A 20,770-nucleotide genomic window follows, 5' to 3' on the forward strand; every position below is an offset into this window, starting at 1 on the left:
TAAAATACTGTTGTTGAGGAGTTTTTAATGATGATGTGAGTTTTTCATGTTGTAGGGATTGTGCACAATGGATCAAAACACTGGGAATGTAGCTTCGAAGAAGATTATGTCACCGTGTGATGTCGAGGCTCTCAAGAAATGCTTAGAGGAAAACAAAGGTGATTATGTAAAGTGCCAAGCACAAATTGAAGCTTTCAAGTCTGCGTGTTCTATCAAAAAACAAGATTCTTCGTCGATTGCAACTAGTAACAATAGTGTCTCCAGATAAACTGAAACATTCTTGCTTTCACATGCTAAACTAATTCTGTATGTGAGAAATTGTACTACTGTTTTCACCTCAAGAATGGGTGCTAAATTTTGTTACTTATGGTCTTTAAGACAAATGTTGGAGGTTGACATTCTGAATCACGTTTCAGGGCAATAAAATTTACAATAGATAGTTCTACTTGTTGCTGTATTGTTCACAGATTTTGATTGGAATTTTAGAATTCTGTATTGCTCTGATCTCATCGATCAGCTGATTTTTTTTAACACGGACTGACAGGAGTATGAAAACCTGGCTCCAATAGTTAGCTCATTCAAGTATCGTGTTCATATAACTTCAAACATGAGAATTTGCTGCAGTGCAGTTGCAAAACTTTGTCAGTTTAAATAAGCAGTCATCAGATATAATTCCATTGTCTGAAAGTGATCCCTGCATATTTGGAGATTGAAAAACAGATTTTCTTTGCAGAAGAGGGGAAAACAATGTTGAAATTACATTAGTATATAACTCCATCTAGGTCAAAAGCAAAAGAAAAATTCTATCCTTTTTTTTTTCCCAACTATTTCATCTGAAATTTCTGAAAAAATAAATATGGTCCAACTTTGTGAATCCACTGAATCATGCACAATGACATTCGATAGCTGCTGGAAAAATAATAGTAGGTTAGTGTCATACTAAGTTACTAACAGAGGAATTGTAACTTATATTTGTAGAGAAAAGAGTTGGCAGCAAATTTATGTCGGAGTGCTGCATCCCCGTAAATTATATCAATAGAGAAAATAGAAAATACAAAGGTACCATACTTGGTGTACAATAGCAGCAAAGGAAAACCAAGTTGGTTAAAAAGATCTTACATACAACCATCTTATTTACAAGTTAATACAACAACACATCTGATGCATTTGTCGTACGAACTTGGACTTACTACTACTATGCTATAGCCACTTATATATGGTGGATGTAATACAATAACTATCTTAATTATTATTCCTCAACTTAGCCATCCTAACAGCAATAGCCACATACAACCAGTCATGCATATCTTCAACACGCCTAAAGAAAGCATGCCTCCAACTCTTTTTCAGAAACAAACTACCTACAACTCCCCAAAATCCAGTTGCAACCCCCGACATCACCACCAGGTAGAACCACATTGTCTCACGCTTGTCCTCGCTGTCTTCGTCTTGGTTGTCTTGGCTGTCTTCCTCCTGAACCACATTTCTTGGGAAGTGGGTCTCCACAAAGATAAGGATTGCCGGCGTAAATTGAGGGGTCGTTGAAGGTTTGCAATTGGCTTCCAGTTGGGATTTCGCCGGAGAGATTATTGTAGGATAAGTCAAGGGACTCCAAGGAAGTTATTGCACCCAAGCTTGTTGGGATCGATCCCGAGAGTTTGTTTCTTGATAAATCAAGAGAGATCACCGACTTCAAGCCACCTATGTTCCTTGGGATTTGTCCTGACAACTGATTGTAGGATATGTTCAAGCTGAGCAAGTAGGAGAGATTTGTGATCCCATCTGGAATGCTGCCGACCAGTTTATTACATGAAAGGTCGATGTTCACTAACAACCCTAAGTTGGATGTGTATTCAAGCTCAATTCCATGGAGGATCTCCTTGATGTTGTTTAAGTCAATCTTATTTGCAACTGGAGGATAATTATAATCTTCTAAAACAGTCTTCATCGTCGTAAGGTTGCTGAGACAATTAGGGATGGTTCCAGTTAAATAATTATGACCAAGGTCTAAGATTTTGAGTTTAGACAATGAACACAGCTGATGAGGGATACTGCCTTTGAGTTTATTATTTCTCAACCGAAGTATTTGCAACTCTGGAACAATTTGTGTTGGCACCTCGCCTGATAGATTATTCTCACCAGCATCCAAAAAACTTAAAAAGTTATGAAACCATTTTGGCAACACCCCTTGAATTTTAGAGTTAGATAACTCCAACCATGTGAGGTTCTTCTGTGTTTTAAGCCATTTAGGGAATTGACCATTGAGTTTGCAGGTGCTAGCACGCAATTCATCAAGGTGGAAGGGAGGCACCCATATCGTTAAGAAGGTTTCTCCCATATCCACAAATGTCAAGCTTGAAAGATTAGCAAAGTGAGTTTCAGACAAAACTACTTCTTCCAAAGGATTGTTGAATATTGTTAATTTCTCCAAGGCTGACAACATGCCCAGAGAATTTGAGATAGGACCTGATATGTTGTTATCATAAAGTGAGAGAGACTTTAGGCTTCGAAACTCTTCTCCTAACCAAGCACCTATACTTCCACTAATGAATGAATTTCCACCTATATTATAGCAGTGCCTTCCTTTCAGAAGGTATACACCCCAACTGGCTGTTGTTGAAGTACCCACTACAACTACACAATATTATAGCCTTCATAAACAACAGAATTGTAATAAGATAACAATTCATTTTGATCATATTTTGTTTTTGGTGATTTGTATGGCAAAGCTGTATTATGGAGCAAGTGAAGTGTTTTAGAGTGATAAATGCAAAATGAAAACTCTTGTCATCACACTTTTATAGACAAAACCAACTCTTGCTCAGTCAAACTTACAAACACATTGTTTGGTATAATTTCCATGTCACGTAAGCCAACAAGAAATTGATCGGATTGTGACGCAACTAATGTGGTGCGAGTATTGAAAAAGAAGAGTCACGGTTATTTCTCCAAACTTTTGCAAGTAGTGAATTTTTAAAAAAGAAATATCATTTTTAATGCACAAATTCTTTTATATGACTCGCCACATTCTCTTATACGAGTTATTCTGTTAGTGTTACAAGGGTTCATTACTTCGTCAATATTGTAGACGTTACTCGCTTAGTATTTTAGGGTTACTCAGTCAGTGTTATAGGGACTATTTTGTTTTTTTACAAGCGAATATATGATGTGGCCAACCATAAGTATAGTGGTAGTCATTTTAAAAATGACTAATGTAGAATTTTCATTATTATTAAGGGTTTTCTTTGAAGTCAACCAGGTCAAGATAACATGGGCCAAGAACACTAGCTTTCATCTTTCAATAGGCCAAAAGTAATATTATTGCTGAGTTTTATTTGTTAATTTGTGGATGGAGGGGATAGGAATATAGGATAATGATTTTGTGGATCGGAGATGGTACTAAAAACTGAGACCACTCATTACATTGAGAATTTGATATGGTTTGTAGAATTGTAGCAAGTATACTTTTTTTAAAAAAAAACTTTAAAACATTGTTATAATGACCAGCAATAATTTTGTACTTCGCACTTCCGTAGTAAATTGTATCGTCTCTCCAGTGAACAATTAAGTATAAATTATCATATAAATATAGATTTCAAGAATTTTCCTAAAGAATTCTTAATTTTAGGGATTGGATAAACTAATGATGGAATCAATAATTAATTTCTAGTGTGTTTCTGCAATTACATTTTGAGCCATGAAAATCCAGGCAATTCTGTGGTAGTAACATTAGCTAATTCAATTGTACTTGTACCCTCAAAACCAATTTATGGTTTGTTTTTATGAAGTGTTTAAGATCCTGTTGAGGATTGTGCACAATGGATCAAAACATTGGGAGTGTAGCTTCGAAGAAGATTATGTCACCGTGTGATGTGGAAAATTTAAAGTCTTCTTTACAGTCAAAGTCTTCTTCACAGTCAAAGTCTTCTACCAAGTTACTTAGCTGCCAAAAAAAAAAAGTTATAGTACTCCTTACATCCTAAAGGAAACAATGTATCAATATAACAATCCTATGACTATTAGTCTTCCTCTTTTCTACATTGTTATAATATTGTACCGTCTCTCAAAAGTGAACAATAAATACGAAGTATTGATTATTATAGAAATATAGATTTCATAAATTTTCCTAAGGAATTCTTAATTTTAGGGAGTTTATCAATATGATAAACAAAATTTGTTTATCAAATGGCAAAATTGTAAATAAATCAACAACTTTTTAGTAAATATGGGTCCCAATGTTGTTGATATATTTACGTAAATGTCATGATGACCGGGCATTTACGTTGTTTTATTTACCATTTTGCTATTTGATAAACAAATTTTGTTTATCAAATTGATAAACTGGGGCTTCCTCTAAAATAAACGAGAAAATAAACTAATGATGGAATCAATTAATTTCTAGTGTATTTCTGTAATTACAATTTGGGCCATGAAAATCCAGGCAATATCTATGGTAGTAGCATTAGCTAAATCAATTGTGCTTGTACCCTCAAAATTAATTTTTGATTTATTTTTGTTATGCCCATGAGAAAATTCACGTGTGAGTGGTGTGTTGTCCCACATTGAAGAGTGTAGAAAGTGTTGGAAAGTGTATCCCACATTGAAGAAATAAGAAAATTGTGTCCACTTTATAATGCTAAGAGCAAGTTTAACCCCAAGTCTTTAGATTTGAATGTGACATCATTTTTTGTGGTCTCCATCGAAAATGATGTCATCAAATTCTTGTTAACACTCACTAAGACTTGCCCAAATTTATCACTTTAGCCTTTAGACTCAAATATATGACATATATGTAGAAAAGTGTAATAATAAAAAAATAAATAAAATAAAAAATAAAAATATTGAGGTGGGTCTCAATCTCAAGTCTTAAGAGACTTGCTTGAGACTTAAGGAGAAAAATGGGGAAAATCTTAAGACTTGGAGCTAAACTTGCTCTTGGGGCTCCTCCCCTTATTGTCATATGGTTTTGAGGTGGAGCCTCCTTGGTCGTATAAAGTGGACAGTTGTGTTGAGTGTGGCCCAAGCCTGTTTATCAATTTTTATGAAGTGTTCAAGATCCTGTTGAGGAGCTTTCAAGTCTTCGTGTTCTATCAGTAAACTAGATTCTTCGTCGATTATGAGTAGTAACAATAGTGTCTCGAACTAAACTGAAACATTCTTGCTTTCAGATGCTAAACTAATCTTGTATGTAAGAAATAGTACTACTGTTTCCACCTGAAGAGTAGGTGCAAAATTTTGTAATTCTTAGTCTTTTTGACCAATATTATTGGTGGTTGAAATTCTGAATCACCTTTCATGGCAATAATATTTACAATAGTTTGTTCTACTTGTTTCTGTATTGTTCACAGATTTTGATTGGAAATTTGGAATTCTGTGTTTCTCTGATATCATCAATCAGCTGATTTTCTTTAAGATGTACTAACGGAGTATGAAAACCTGGCTCCAAAAGTTAGCTCAATCAAGTATCGTGTTAATAACTTCAAACATAAGAACTTGCTGCAGTGCAGTTACAAAACTTTGTCAAGCTCGTAAGATTAGCAGTTTCATTCATGATATCTGCCAATCGAGTTATAGAGATGCACATGGATATGGATTTCAAAGAAGAAAAAATACTAAACCTAACCGGCTACCACTAAATCCTGCTAAAAGCTTCTTGACTGTAATTCAATGAATCAGCAAACATGACAGCTCCTCCTACACGTCCCATAATAATCAGGAGAACCAACCATGAATGTTGGATTCTTTTGACATTCACCAAGTGCAGCCCATTGTGGGCAATTTTCATCTTCATCGCTGCAGTCACTGTTGTCTGACTCAGATAGAATGTTTCTCTTACTTACTATTGATCGTATGTGAAAGAATTTGGTGGCACACCACAATTCACCCTCAAGAACAGGATTTCTCTCATGGCGACTGCTTTTGTCAGGAGATGCGTTGGGGCGGACACTGAAAAACAGAATAGCGTTCCCTTTGATAGGTCTTAGCAGCTTGTCATGGTTAGTAGACCACACTCTGGTCCTCAATCGAGAGGCTTTGAGCTGCAAATTTAATCACAAGTTGATTAACCAGCTATATATTAATGATAAAATACCATCTAATTCGTGTAATGTTCTTAGAAAAAATAAATAAATAAATAAAAGCAGCAAACAGTTCAGTGGCTTGCATATGACAATGCCCAGCCTCATTGCTAAGATCATTTGTTATCAAACAGGGTACTGAATTGAAAATTAGTAGAGAATTCCCTTTGCCTAAAGAATCATTGTTCAGTCGAGTTGAAGACTGAAGAGAATCATACATTAAGAACTACAAAAAGCAAATGTTCAGTAAAATTTACAAGTTTGAGCAGTCATCAGATATACTTCCTTTGTCTGAAAATGTTCATCACATATTCGAAGATCGTATAAACAGATTTTCTTTGCAGTGGAGGGAAAAAGAACATTAGAATTGCACTAAAAATTCCATCTAGGTCAAAAACAAAAGAAAAGTGATCATGAGGTCATTGTTACCTGTGACTCAGGGAAGGAAATCTCACCACCTCGAGACACGTCTGAAAGAAACAAGATAACAGTTGCCATCAAAGGTTCACTAACTTGCCAGGCAGACTGATTCCCAAAATAGTCATTTTTCTGTTTGGCTTCTTCATTCCCATAATGCTGAACTTCTAAAGCCCTACTATTCTCTGTTAACACAACAAAGTAGAGAAGACTATAAGGGTAAGGTACCTTATATTATTAGTTTCAAAGTTCAGATGATACCCTCGAATAAGAGAGAATACCTAGAGGAAGAAGAGTCCATGCTGAAATTTTTTCCTCTATTCTTGCAACTACTTCATCCTAGAGAAGAATGAACATGGTAAAATATTTTACATACATTTCTTAAAACTAGCCCAAACAGCTGCAAGCACTTATTAGGCAATAAAATAATAAATCACTTCATACCAAACATGGGAGCTTACTTTCACATCAAGAGTGACTAGTGATCTTGTACTCAGTCCTTGGGTGTCACTGACCACAGAGTTGGCTCCTTCGCTCTGTCCATGTGCCTAATAAATTAGTAAGGAACGGCATCAAGACCAATTCAGGCACAAATTGGCAATTTTGACTCGGTGATGCAAAGAGACTTACCAGAGAGATGAGATGGTCACAATCCTCTTCAGAGATAAAATCTCTATAAACAAAGACCCTGTCCCATTTAAAAACTTTCAATCAATTTCCGAGTAGAGAAAAGGTGATACGCAATACGAAAATTCCATACATACACTATGCTAGTAGCTAGTATGTATAGTAACTTCTAGTTCTTCACAAACAACACATAATGAATAGCATATCTTTTCTCGCCTTGCATTAGAGAAAATACTACAATTCAGGTAAGGGAAGATCTAAAGCAATTTGACAGCAATTCGTGTGCCAAAATACCTGACCTTGGTTGCCAAGACAGCTGAACAACCCTTGATGGATCGATCCTGCTCGACTTTACAAGATTTTCCTGGATTGTTTCTTTACTTCTTACTTCCTTTCTGCTACTACTGAACAACAAAAGCACAGTGCATTGACCATTCAGAAACTTTTACATCTGAAACTACTCGAAACTACCGAAAACGAAATCAATGACTGAGTAGCATATTCTATTAACAAAACTAGGAGTAACAAATATCTTGAAAGATCAATTTATCAATCAATCCTAAATTTGAACATCAATTACTCCATAATAGATTCTTCCCCACACAATTAAGCACAGAAATCAGTATTAACCTTCTAAAAAATTCTCCAATCTAAATAAATTTCACATCAGTCAAAATTTTAATGCATTATCAGCTGAGCAGCAATCAAGTAATGATTTATACTAAATCAGTGAGTTAACATGATGTATTTACAGAAAATGAATAAACAAATCAATCCAAAATCAGTGCACTTCTAAAAAAAACCCCAAAAATCAAAGAACATAATCTAACTTTCACAATAAACAAGAACTGAAGTAACTATTGAAATTATACAGTGCAAAAAGATGCATATAATTTCAAATAAATGAGCACCCAGATCAAATATAGTAAATCAAGACAAAATCAAACCAAATTAACTGATACCCAGTAATCGAATCAACCAAATTAACTTACATTTCAGCTGAGGAACTCGAGAAAAAATTCATAAAAGCAAAAAAGAGAAGAATTTGAAGCAACGATGCCATTATCTTTGAGAAAGATTGAGAGAGGACAAAAAAGGGAAAAAAATTAATAGAGGAATTAAAAATGAGAAGGAAAAAAAATTGGAATTGAAACTTCGGAGAGTACGGATGTTGTGACACTGAAAAATTGAAATGAAGTAACTTTATCAACCGATTTAGCTGTCATGAAATGAAACAGGTTTTTTTAAGCAATTGAAAAAAAGGTGTTATTTTTTGAAATTTTAAAATTTTTTTTTTTCAATATAAGTGTATTTGGTAATCCAAAGCCAATTGGATTCCGGCTAATCCGGATTAGAACCAATTGAAGGAAAAGCTTTCTCAACAAGTGTTGTTGTGTCCTCAAGTCTCAAACTCGAGATCTTGGTTAAGCTAGAACAACTCTTTTTACGAGCTGATCTAAACACTTGTTGGTAGTTAAAGAAAATCATTGTTCCTAGTTGTTCACTCAACCAACCTTGAGTCAATATATAGTTTTGAAGCTTATTACATGACTACCCCTAAAATGTACTCATAAATGCATAAATCAATAAATGTAGTATCCACTCATAATTGTCATAAATGTTTCAAAATTAAAATTACTCCGTACATAATCTCAATTCATCGCTTTAATTAGAGCATTGTACTCCCTAAGACAATATTAAAGGCAATATCCTACTTAACAAAAGAATACAGGATGTTAAAATCACTTTGAAAGCTGAGCAGTACTGCAAATCTACAATCAAACATGGTACTCAGGGCTCAGTTCTATCTTCCCTATCACAACACTTGCATCAAGCTTCGATCTTGATGACATGTCAACTGTCTAATTGCCAACTTTCAGAGACCCAATCGACATCGAAGATTAACTTCATTTTCGTCACTCATTTGCAAATGTACCTGCTCAATCTTATACAATTACTGAAATTTGACCAGAGCAACTCCTGACATAGATTATAATAGAGGAATGTTGCAGCCATTGTCATATCATCTACTAAGTTTAATGCCTCTAACAAAGTGGAACAACTCTTTTAATTATGTTCGAGAAACAAATGCCAAATCCGGGAAAACAATTGGTAAAGAATAGAAAGAATAACTCATAACACAACAATACAACATACACATGGTAGTTCTAAATACTAAGAGCCTTTTTTGGGGATGAGATGACCAGTTTCATCCTTGTCGAAAAGACGTGCAACTAATTCATCCCAGCTTTCCTTCTTTTTGCTTCCCTTAGATGATTCCTCAGAAGGTGTCCCTTGGAAAGATCCATCTGAATGCTCACTTTCGTCATCAAGATCCTCAAAAGTTCCATATTGGGAAGGAAGAATTGCATGAGGTACAGATAACGTGACAGCTCTCTGCAACGCTGCTTTGTGTTCTTGACTATGTTCTCTGGCCAAAGTCTCCTGCCTCTCCATCTTTTGCTTAACTGGAATTTCCATTACATCATCTTTCTCTTGCATCAGCTGTATTCAGGGGAAGTGAGGTAAATCAATAGTTAGAACTTAGAAACTCATTACTGTAATAAACTAATAATCTGCAGTGATTCTGAAGGAATCGAACTATAATATAGAATTAGTCCCAAAATGAATCTTGCCTACCCACAAAGGAGTTTTTTTAATCTATTTTTTAAGAGCATTTGATATAAGATATCAAGAATAAGTTTATCAAAAAAAGAAAAAAGAAATCAAGAATAAGGCATTATGTCATTTCACCCATAAAACAGTAAGATTCGGGGAAAAAATATATATTTTCAGATAAGAGCCAATCAGTTCAGAAATTTTAGAGAAGGGCAAATAGGTTCAGACAAGTCTAAGGGTTAATAAGAACATAAGTTATAAAATTCATTATGGCTACTAAGTTCAGAAAGTGGTTTAAGGTTAAATGAATTAAGACTAACGTTATGATTCTCGAAAAGCCATATAAATTTAAAATTTTAAAATGACCTAGAACAAAAATAACAGAATACACCCAATAGGAAACACAGCTACTGCAGAAGATCTATTTCAATTGTCAAGGAAAAGTAAGCATTGACTGTGGTGTCTTTTAAGCTTATTGCTCATCTTCACTTAAAATAATTTCTAGTGATCAAATTGACATGCACGCATGGACTGTAGAACAACCAAGATAAAGTAATGAAAATCTTAGCTAATTCAGTTGTAGAGACTAGAGAGTGCCAAAGAATTTCAGACAGTGAGTACAGGCTCCCAAATCATGGTTTATGATCTATATCAGTATAGCTATTAGCTACCCAAACCCTTTTGAGGGCAAGTGGAATGAATGTGCAAACCGAGTTGTTGTAAACATATGTCATTGGGAACAAAAATTAGACCACTTTGGATCATTACAATGTTTAAAAAAACACTTTGACCCTTTCCTCACTGATGGATCATAGAGTGGACTATTTTACCAAAATTTATCTACAGAAGCTGTAAGGAAATTGTGACTGACCTCCAATGCCCTTTTGGCTTCCCTTTCTATCCAAATGATAGCATGGTCAGAAGTTGCATTACAGGAAAGAACAATATGCTCAAACCTTCCATCTACAGGAACTGCTGTCCTAACAACTGGAGGGAACCTTCCACATCTGCCATACAATTAATAAAGTGAATAGAATCCCACTAGATATCATCACAATCAAAGTTATACTTCGTCAATGAGAAATGATAAAGGTTCTCCACTAAGGAGCCTCTGATATTAGGAAGTACTTGTATTAAATATTTGAATGTGATGACTAGTTTGGTGAAAGATTCATAGTAATTGCAGTCTTGTAATGAGTCCATAAGGAGCCTCTGATATCTACCTGAATAATTTTCTCTCAACAATGTGATACAGACGACCAGGTGCATACAACCTTCTTGGATCTCTGAGCTTCTTTTCCTCTGATATGCATGTATCCCTCATACACCTTAAGCATAGTAAGCACGGTAAACTGTGGAACAAGAATAGCAGAAAAAAGGTGATAGAATGAGACAAAGGTGACAGAATATCATTAAGTAAATTGTCATTCATAGAATCAAACAAATGAAACATAGGATGTTTGATCTTGTAGGAGTATGCTAGCATGAAAATAACATTACCCAATAAACATATTTATCATGCTACTTAAGCCAATATAGATTTTATATAAGAAAAAAATTACCAAAAAAGTGATTTGAATATGTCTTCTAGAGGCGTTGCTGTCCTTGGCAAAAAGTCATCCTGGTTTATACAGAAATGCATGTTAGAGGTCTGTAGTATGCAAGGGAAAGAAAGGGCTGTGGAAAATTGAAAGGAAAGAAGTAGAATATGCACAACATGTTTCAACATCTCTGTTTAATTATCATGAGAAAAAGCCTATTGTAAATAAGAGGGTGGGGGATTAACTTGTAAGGACTTCCTCCACAAATAAGCTAGATAAGAGAAAGAAGACAGTCTATCAATATATCATGCCATAGAATAGTATGCAATGAATAAAAATATCAAAGATTCATCATTTATCCTTTCTCAGCCATCTTAAAGACCAAAGATCAATGTAGGTGTCCAATAAATCAGGAACATTTTTTTTTTTCCAGACTCAATACGTGGACCTTTCTTCTGAATGAATTACTTGATTGCCTCAAAGAGCCCAAGGGCAATCTTCTTCGTGGTCAACATCTCCTAATTTTTTGAAATAGGTTACCCATCAAGCACATTATGTCCTCTCTAAGTCACAACTCACAATTATATTTCTACAGTCATGTTGATGCTTCATCTTGTTCTAACCGGTAGCATATATTCAGATTATCTGTATTATTAACTGTGATAGTCTATAGAAAAACTAGCTCTTTGTTTTGACCTCTCAAGCATGTTAGTTGACATAATTGCTATGATTACATCACTCAAAAACAATCAACAAATCAAACAACATGGTTGGCTCATATTCAAGGAATGTTGACACGACACAACACATAATCCATAAGACTCCTGAGTTGATCACCATGAATGGACCCCAAGAAGGTCTATTGTGAAACAAAAGCACACAAACGGGTCCTCTTACTCTGTTCCACAAACCCAAATTTTTAAAAGTTAAAATAAAAAATGTAAGTTCAATACTTTTGAGAGTCCCACAAGCATACAGGAAGTGAAGATTAATAAAAGCCAAAGCCCAATTCACCACGTGAAAGTTCGTCACTAATTCACATACATTTAGGATCAATTTCAAGGAACTTCTACACAACAATTAAAATGTGCTTTAAAAGAGCTCAGAAAAGTACTGAATAATGTTTCCACTTAGAGTGTGCCTATCACCTAGATAATTATGCTGTGGAGACAAGGAGTAGTTATCATGAGATTTTTCTCACACAAAGGAAAATACAGTAACATATTTAAGCTAATTGATTGCATGATAAAAATGTATGTTTATGGACTTATGGTAAACATAAACCACTCAATAACAAATCTTCCAACAATTTGACAACTAAAGGATCACATGGATTCCTTACCTGAAGCACAACAGAGTTGATGACATCTGCATATCTTACAGCAAGATTTAGTGAAACGCTCCTAGCAGGTGCAATAGCATAGCCTCTAACCTTTTTCCTGTCAATATTTCCCAATTTTTCTAGGTTATGCACAGCCACCATTGTCAGAAGTGTTGCAACACCCGACCCAAGGGAGTGACCAGCAAAAGTCAATGTATAATCTGGATGTTTTTCAATCAGCTCCCTCAACAAATCACCCTCTTTCTCCAAAACCCAAACAGCAGCTCTAAATAGACCATTATGCACATAACCTCCATCGAATTTCTTTTTTCCCAACTTATTATCCAAAAGGACTTTATAATCACTTTCCTTAGCCATATTTAACCCCCTAAAGGCAAGAACTATATCACCATGATCATGATCAAGGTACACTATATACGGAGGCGCATGTTTTTGTGTATCTTTGTATGTCCTTTTAGTTACTAAACAATCCGAGTCCATTCCATAACCTCCAGGTGGTGCAAAGAGAGGGTTTCGTAGATCATCCTCGTAAACAGAAAGAATGTACCGACACAATCGAGGTACAGGCTCAAATTCCTCAGCAGTAGCAATCCCCCAATCCTCACTATCATGGCCAGCCGTGTGAAGACACCGCTTCCACGCCCAACGAGCACAGCCTAGGCAGTATACACACTCAATAAGAGGTAAACCACAGAGGATCGACATCTTCCTCTACAGTACAAGGCTGTTTCTCTAGTACTTAGCATATATCAATAAGTCAGATGGTTTTGGCTAGGGAATTTGCAGCATCCATAAACTTATATGCATCATCAAACATGAATTTTAGTACATGGGATTTATGAGCAAGTACAGGAACTCAAATTTGAGCTAATTGGAATCTTCAACAAAATGGGATAACTGGAAAAGATTATAAATTAAACTAAATAAGCAAGATCAAAGCTCAAAAGGGTACAATTTTATAGCATTCTAAGATTTCTAACTTCAAACAGAGAACCCCACCAAAAAAAAAGGTATCAAAAGCAAATTGTTGCCAACAGAATAAGCAAGTTAAAAACTGCAAAAAGGGAATTTGATGATTTTGATCTATAAGATTGATATGATCATCCACAAAAGTGTAAAAAATCAACAATTAAACCCCAATATTCAAAATTATGGGAAATGTAGGTGCTTTTTCTAGATAATTACCCACTTTGAAAATAAAAATGGTACTTATAAAAAGCTTGAAAACTTGTAATCTAAGGTGAGAGAAAATATGAATGTACAACTAAATCAAGATAAGGTAGAGTGGTAGAGGTACCTGGAGTCAGCGAAGATTTTGGAAAATTGTCAAAAAAATGAGTTTAAATGTTAAAAATCAAGGCTTAAGATTAGATGAGTTGGTGTAATTTTTGTGATTTGATTGGCATTCCGGTGGCACGGCGGCTCCGTTGTAAGAAGATTCCGAGAGCTGGCTGTTGGTTGTTTCTTTTTCAACCATAAAAACACGTGACATCTACATTTTTCACGTTTCTTGGGGTTTAGCCAACAATACAGGTACTTCTTCCGTTCTAAATTAGATGACACTCATGACACGGTTTAAATATGTTCACTATTTACATAAGTTGCTTTGAGTTTGTTTTGTGATTTCGTGTTGAGAAAAATAGTCATTTTGGGTCTTATTAAGTTCGTCTCAACATCTATTTTTTAAATACTAGTATAATTATAAAATTATAAAAAAAAAAAAAAAATACTTCCTCCGTTCTATTAATATTGCAACAAGGAGGGAATTACGCATGTCAATGCACATTTTATATGCTAGATATCTATAATTGTGTAAGAATAAAAATTATAAAAAGTTGATATTGTGAAAGTATTTTATGAGACGAATCCATCAAGATCTCACATGACCATATTTTGCATAATGTATAAATCATATTATATGGTCAAACAAGAGTGATGAATAGTGCAAAAAGTCCATTGTTGCAATATTAACAGAACGGAAGAAGTATTGGAGATTTGTTCAACAAAACTCTAATAAAACTCTACTTAAACTTATACGGCCGAAACCTCCAAAATTTCTCAAAAAAACGTGGATATTAGCCTTTTTGGAATTTTTTTTTGACTTTTTTCACCTGGAAATAAAAATTGCTGAAATATTTACCATGGTCCCTAATACCCTCCGAGAGTCCAATTGGCTAGGTGAAACCATCAAATATTAGCCTTTAAACGGCCAATTTACCGGTTTACAAGTTGCACCGATTTCATTAATTTCAAGCCTACCATGAACATTTATGACAACAAAAAATTATCATATATGGGACCATACGTCATTATATGATGTTGTGTTGTATTCCCTAGAATTTCAAGACTTTAGACACCGGGTCCCTAAGAATCCAAAATTTCTCAAAAAGCGTGGATATTAGTCTTTAATTTTTGAATTTTTTGACACTTTTTCGCCCGAAAATAATAAATGCCGAAATATTTATCATTGTCCCTAATACCCTCCGGGAGTCCAAATGGGTAAGTGGAACCATCCAATTTGCCTTTAAACGGTCAATTTACCGATTTACAGCTTGCACAGATTTCATTAATTCAAGCTTACCACGAACATTTATGACAACAAATAATGATCATATATGGTTCCAAACGACATTATATGACCCCGAGATGTATTCCCTAAAATTTCAAGACTTTTCTACAACAGACCCCGAAACCTCCAAAATTTCACAAAAAACGTGGATATTAGACTTCAATTTTGGAACTTTTTGACTTTTTTCGCCCGAATATAAAAATTGCCGAAATGTTTACCATGGTCCTTAATACCCTCCGGGAGTCCATTTAGGTGGGTGGAACTTTGCCTGTAAACGACCAATTCACCAATTTACAACTTGTACTGATATCATTAACTCAAGCCTACCACAAACATTTATGACAACATATAATGATCATATATGGTTCCAACAACATTATATGACCCCCGATAAGTATTTCCTAAAATTTCAAGACTTTTCAACATCGGGTCCCAAAACCTCCAAAACTTCTCAAAAAGCGTGGATATTAGACTTCAATTTTGGAACTTTTTGATTTTTTTTTCGCCCGAAAATAAAAATTGTCGAAATGTTTACCATGGTCCCTAATACCCTCCGGGAGTCCAATTAGGTGGGTGGAACCATCCAATTTGCCTGTAAACGAACAATTTACCAATTTACAACTTGTACTGATTTCATTAACTCAAACCTACCACGAACATTTATGACAACAAATAATGAAAATATATGGATCCAACAGCATTATATGACCCAGAGATGTATCCCCTAGAATTTCAAGACTTTTCAACACCGGGACACGAAACCTCCAAAATTTCACAAAAAGCGTGGATATTAGCCTTCAATTTTGGAATTTTTTGACTTATTTTAGCCAGGAAATAAAAATTTCCGAAATGTTTCCCATGGTCCCAAATACCCTCCGGGCGTCCAATTGGGTGGGTGGAACTATCCAATTTGCCTTTAAACGGTCAATTTACCGGTTTACAACTTGCACCGATTTCATCAACCCAAGCCTACCACGAACATCCATGACAACATATAATGATCATATATAGTTCCAAACAGCATTATATGACGCCCATATGTATTTCTTAAAATCTCAAGACTTTGCGACACTAGGCCCCGAAACCTCCAAAATTTCTCAAAAAGCGCGGACAATTAGCATACAATTTTGGAATTTTTTGACTTTTTTTCGGTTCCAAAATTAAAATTGCCGAAATGTTTACCATGGTCCCTTATACCCTTTGATAGTCCAATTGGGTGGGTGAAACCATCCAATTTTCCTTTAAACGACCAATTTATCTGTTTACAACTTGCACCGATTTTATTAATTCAAGCCTACCACAAACATTTATGACAACAAATAATGATCATATGTGGTTCCAAACGACATTATATGACCTCGAGATGTATGCTCTAGAATCTCAAGGCTTTTCGATGTTGGGTCCAAAAACCTCCAAAATTTCTCAAAAAACGTGGATATTAGCCTTTATTTTTGGAATTTTTAAACTTTTTTCTCCCAGAAATAATAATTGTCGAAATATTTACTATGGTCTCTAATACCCTTCGGGAGTCCATTTGGGTGGGTGGAACCATCCAATTTGCCTTTAAACGACCTATTTACCGGTTTATAACTTGCACTGATTTCATTAAATCAAGCCTACCACGAACATTTATGACAACAAATAATGATCAAATATGGCTCCAAACGACATTATATGATCCTCAGATGCATCCCCTAGAATTTCAAGACTTTTCGACAACGGGCCCCGAATTCTCCTAAATTTCTCAAAAAACGTGGATATTAGCCTTCAATTTTGGAACTTTTTGACTTTTTTTTCGCCCAGAAATAAAAATTGCTGAAATATTTACCACGATCCCTAATACTGTCCGGGAGTCCCATTGGGTGGGTAGAACCGTCTAATTTGCCTTTAAACCACCAATTTACCAATTTACAACTTGCTCTGATTTCATTAACTCAAGCCTACCACGAACATTTATGACAACAAATAATGATCATATGTGGTTCCAAACGACATTATATGACCTCTAGATGTATGCTCTAGAATCTCAAGGCTTTTCGATACCGGGTCCAAAAACCTCCAAAATTTCTCAAAAAACGTGGATATTAGCCTTAATTTTTGGAATTTTTAAACTTTTTTCTCCCAGAAATAATAATTGCCGAAATATTTACAATGGTCCCTAATATCCTTCGGGAGTCCAATTGGGTGGGTGGAACCATCCAATTTGCCTTTAAACGGCCTATTTACCGGTTTATAACTTGCACCAATTTCATTAAATCAAGCCTACCACGAACATTTATGACAAAAAATAATGATCAAATATGGTTCCAAACGGCATTATGTGACCCCGAGATGCATCCCCTAGAATTTCAAGACTTTTCGACACCGGCCTTGAATCCTCCTAAATTTCTCAAAAAACGTGGATATTAGCCTTCAATTTTGAAATTTTGACTTTTTTTCGCCCGAAAATATAAATTGCCGAAATGTTTACCATGATCCCTTATACTGTCCAGGAGTTCCATTGGGTGGGTGGAAAACATCCAATTTGCCTTTAAACGACCAATTTATCGATTTACAACTTGCACCGATTTCATTAACTCAAGCCTACCCCGAACATTTATGACAACAAATAATGATCATAAATGGTTCCAAACGGCATTATATGACCCCGAGATGTATCCCCTAGAATTTCAAGACTTTTTGACATTGGGCCCCGAAACCTCCTAAATTTCTCAAAAAGCGTGAATATTAGTCTTCAATTTTGGAATTTTTTAATTTTTTTTGCCCCGATATAAAAATGGCCGAAATATTTACCATTGTATCTAATACCTTTCGGGAGTCCAATTAGGTTGGTGGAACCATCCAATTTGCCTTTAAACGACCAATTTACCAGTTTACAACTTGCACGTATTTCATTAAATCAAGCATACTACAAACACTTATGACAACATATAATGATCATATATGGTTCCAAACGGCATTGTATAACCTCGAGATTTATTCCCTAAAATACCAAGATTTTTCTACACTTGGCCCCGAAATCTCCAAAAATTTTCAAAAAACGTGGATATTAGCCTTCGATTTTGAAATTATTTGACTTTTTTTCGCCTGGAAATAAAAATTTCCGATACATTTACCATGGTCCCTATTACCCTCTGAGAGTTTAATTGGGTGGTTGGAACCATCCAATTTGCCTTTAAATGACCAATTTACCAGTTTACAATTTGCACTGATTTCATTAATTCAAGTCTACCACGAACATTTATGACAACAAATAATGATCATATATGGTTCCGAATGACATTATATGACCCCGAGATGTATCCCATAGAATTTCAAGAATTTTCGACCCCGAGCCCTCAAACCTCTAAAATTTCTCAAAAAGCGTGGATATTAGTCTTCAATTTTGGAATTTTTTGAATTTATTTCGCCCAGAAATAAAAATTGCCGAAATGTTCACCATGGTCTCTAATATCCTATGGGAGTCCAATTGGGTGTGTGGAACCATCCAATTTGCTTTTAAACGGCCAATTTATCGGTTTACAACTTGCACCGATTTACCGGTTTACAATAGCCAATTTAATCAACTTGCACCGAACCCGATTTGAACTAAAATTGACCCAAACCCGTTTTAACACGTCAAAACCTGAATTTAACCCAACTTGTTACTAACCTAACCTGAATTCAACTTGACTTGTTCCTTACTCGATCCAAATTTAACCTCACTTGTTACAAACCTGACCCAAAATCAACCCAACTTGTTCCTTACTCGACCCAAATTTAACCTCACCTGTTACAAACCCGACCCAAAATCAATCCGACTTGTTATTGACCTGACCCAAATTGAACCCGACTATTTATTGACCCGACCCGAATTTTACCAGACCTATTACTAACCCGACCCAAAAATTGAACCCGATCTATTACTAACTCGACTTGAAATTAACAAGACTTGTTATTGACCCGACGTAAATTCAAACCAAATTATTCCTGACCCGATTTCAAATCCCCTTAAATGCAATTTAGACCACCTTATTATTGTTGATCACATTAAAGCATTTTGTCTAGGGAGACCAAATCGGTCCAGGCAAGCAAAAGAAGGGAGCATCATCCTCAAATTTAAGAGTTAAATATAGTATATATTTGTTGTATGGTCAAAGGAGATAATTATCTTCCTAAATTATAGACTATATTTCCCTAGTATATTGTCATATATGTTATAGTCAAAGGAAATAATTAGCTTGATAAAAATGATAATTATATATTTATAATCAGTTGAACCCGAATATAACCTAACTTGGAATGACCCGACCTGATTGTAACCTGCAAATTATTTACTTGAACATAACCCGACTTGAATCTGAGAATGACCCGACTTGAAAATGACCCAATTTGATTATTACCCGCAAATTATTGACTTGAATCGAACCCGACTTGAACCCGAGAATGACCCAACTTGAAAATGATCCGATCTGATTATAATCTGCAAGTTATTGACTTGAACCGAACCCGACTCAAACCCGAGAATGACCCGACCTGGTTCTAACCCGCAAATTATTGACTTGAACCGAACCCGACTCGAACCCAAAAATTACCCTAACCCGTGAAAACCCGATGACAGGGTAAAGTCGTATCCCCTAATCAAAAATAATTCCTAAATTCTCTAACTAAAGTAGATAGGGAAGTAGGGTCGATCTCCACAGGGAAACAAGTCTTTTTAATCCTAATTAATTAATATAATCTAAATTATCCAAGTAACCAATATTTTAAATATGATTTCTATACTACGAAGGGTGAATTTAGGGAGAAAAGAATCAATAATAAGGAAATCTAGGGTCGCAGGTTCACCAATAATTAATATTCCGGGATAGAACGAAGCAATCAATAATTAACAATGCATCAATAACATGATTAACAGGCTCTCGCAATTTATTAACCAACATGGATCTAACAGGCTCTCGCAATTTATTAGACCTAAGTTCCTATTAAAAATAGCCTTTAATATTAAATCAACATCTGCTCGATTCATCAGTTCAATATTGCTAAACATTCACAATCAAATTACATCTGCTCGATTCATAATCTAATTGCAAAGAATTAAAACAATTCAATAGGAAATTATCATGCAATATCAACAATCAATAATAACAAACTATCCCTTCATATTAATTATGGATCCCCATGAACCCTAGAATTAAACTACTCACTAATCATCATAACTAATCCAATCAAATAAACAATTAAAAACATAGACAAGAAAAAATTAAAATAGCTGAAATTAAAGAGGGAAGAAATTGTACCAAAACAAATCTGGAATTAATGAAGGAATTAAGTACAAGAGTTGAGAGAGAATTCTAGAGAGAGAAAAATACCAAGTAGAGAGAGAAAATCTAAGAGAAAGAAAGTCCTAAATTAACCGTACAAAACGAATATATATCTCTCCTAAAACACGAATTAAACAAAGCTTAATCAGGTTCTAACAAAACACGCGCCCGATCGGGCGAAGGGGGCGCCCGATCGGGCCCGCCTTTTTTCCTATGCCCATCCTTCAGTGCTGCGCCCGATCGAGCCTACGCTCACCCGATCGGGCGCGCATCTC

The 20,770-nt window shown here is 35.2% G+C and overlaps 3 protein-coding genes across 7 annotated transcripts; all 3 read right to left on the minus strand.

Annotated features, from left to right (window-relative positions):
• Nucleotides 1-987: 987 nt before the first annotated feature.
• LOC110729637 (systemin receptor SR160-like) lies at nt 988-2,781 on the minus strand. Its single transcript, XM_021909404.1, has one exon. The coding sequence runs from the start codon at nt 2,441-2,443 to the stop codon at nt 1,424-1,426; it is 1,020 nt and encodes a 339-aa protein (XP_021765096.1). The 5' UTR covers nt 2,444-2,781; the 3' UTR covers nt 988-1,423.
• Nucleotides 2,782-5,449: 2,668 nt separating this feature from the next.
• On the minus strand, nt 5,450-8,581 carry LOC110729639 (probable prolyl 4-hydroxylase 12). 3 transcript variants are annotated; one of them, XM_021909410.1, is made up of 7 exons: nt 8,114-8,581; nt 7,421-7,525; nt 7,125-7,182; nt 6,956-7,030; nt 6,776-6,833; nt 6,507-6,679; nt 5,450-6,038 (listed from the first exon to the last, which is right to left on the minus strand). In XM_021909410.1, exons 1-7 carry the CDS (start codon nt 8,182-8,184, stop codon nt 5,673-5,675), a joined length of 906 nt encoding a protein of 301 aa, XP_021765102.1. In that variant the 5' UTR covers nt 8,185-8,581; the 3' UTR covers nt 5,450-5,672. The 3 variants fall into 3 exon arrangements, with proteins under 3 accessions (XP_021765102.1, XP_021765101.1, XP_021765100.1); XM_021909409.1 differs by having other exon boundaries at nt 6,956-7,042; nt 7,421-7,522; nt 8,114-8,580; XM_021909408.1 differs by having other exon boundaries at nt 6,956-7,042; nt 8,114-8,575.
• A 486-nt stretch (nt 8,582-9,067) lies between these two features.
• Nucleotides 9,068-14,152, minus strand: LOC110729638. Of its 3 annotated transcripts, none has more exons than XM_021909406.1 (6): nt 13,921-14,152; nt 12,624-13,361; nt 11,303-11,361; nt 10,964-11,092; nt 10,612-10,747; nt 9,068-9,626 (listed from the first exon to the last, which is right to left on the minus strand). In XM_021909406.1, the coding sequence occupies exons 2-6, from the start codon at nt 13,326-13,328 to the stop codon at nt 9,297-9,299; spliced, it is 1,359 nt and encodes a 452-aa protein (XP_021765098.1). In that variant the 5' UTR covers nt 13,329-13,361; nt 13,921-14,152; the 3' UTR covers nt 9,068-9,296. The 3 variants fall into 3 exon arrangements, with proteins under 3 accessions (XP_021765098.1, XP_021765097.1, XP_021765099.1); XM_021909405.1 differs by having other exon boundaries at nt 12,624-13,520; XM_021909407.1 differs by having other exon boundaries at nt 12,624-13,279; nt 13,921-14,145.
• Nucleotides 14,153-20,770: the final 6,618 nt, after the last annotated feature.

The sequence above is a fragment of the Chenopodium quinoa genome, unplaced genomic scaffold, assembly GCF_001683475.1.
Source record: "Chenopodium quinoa cultivar QQ74 unplaced genomic scaffold, ASM168347v1, whole genome shotgun sequence".
In the NCBI taxonomy this organism is placed as follows: Eukaryota; Viridiplantae; Streptophyta; class Magnoliopsida; order Caryophyllales; family Amaranthaceae; genus Chenopodium; species Chenopodium quinoa.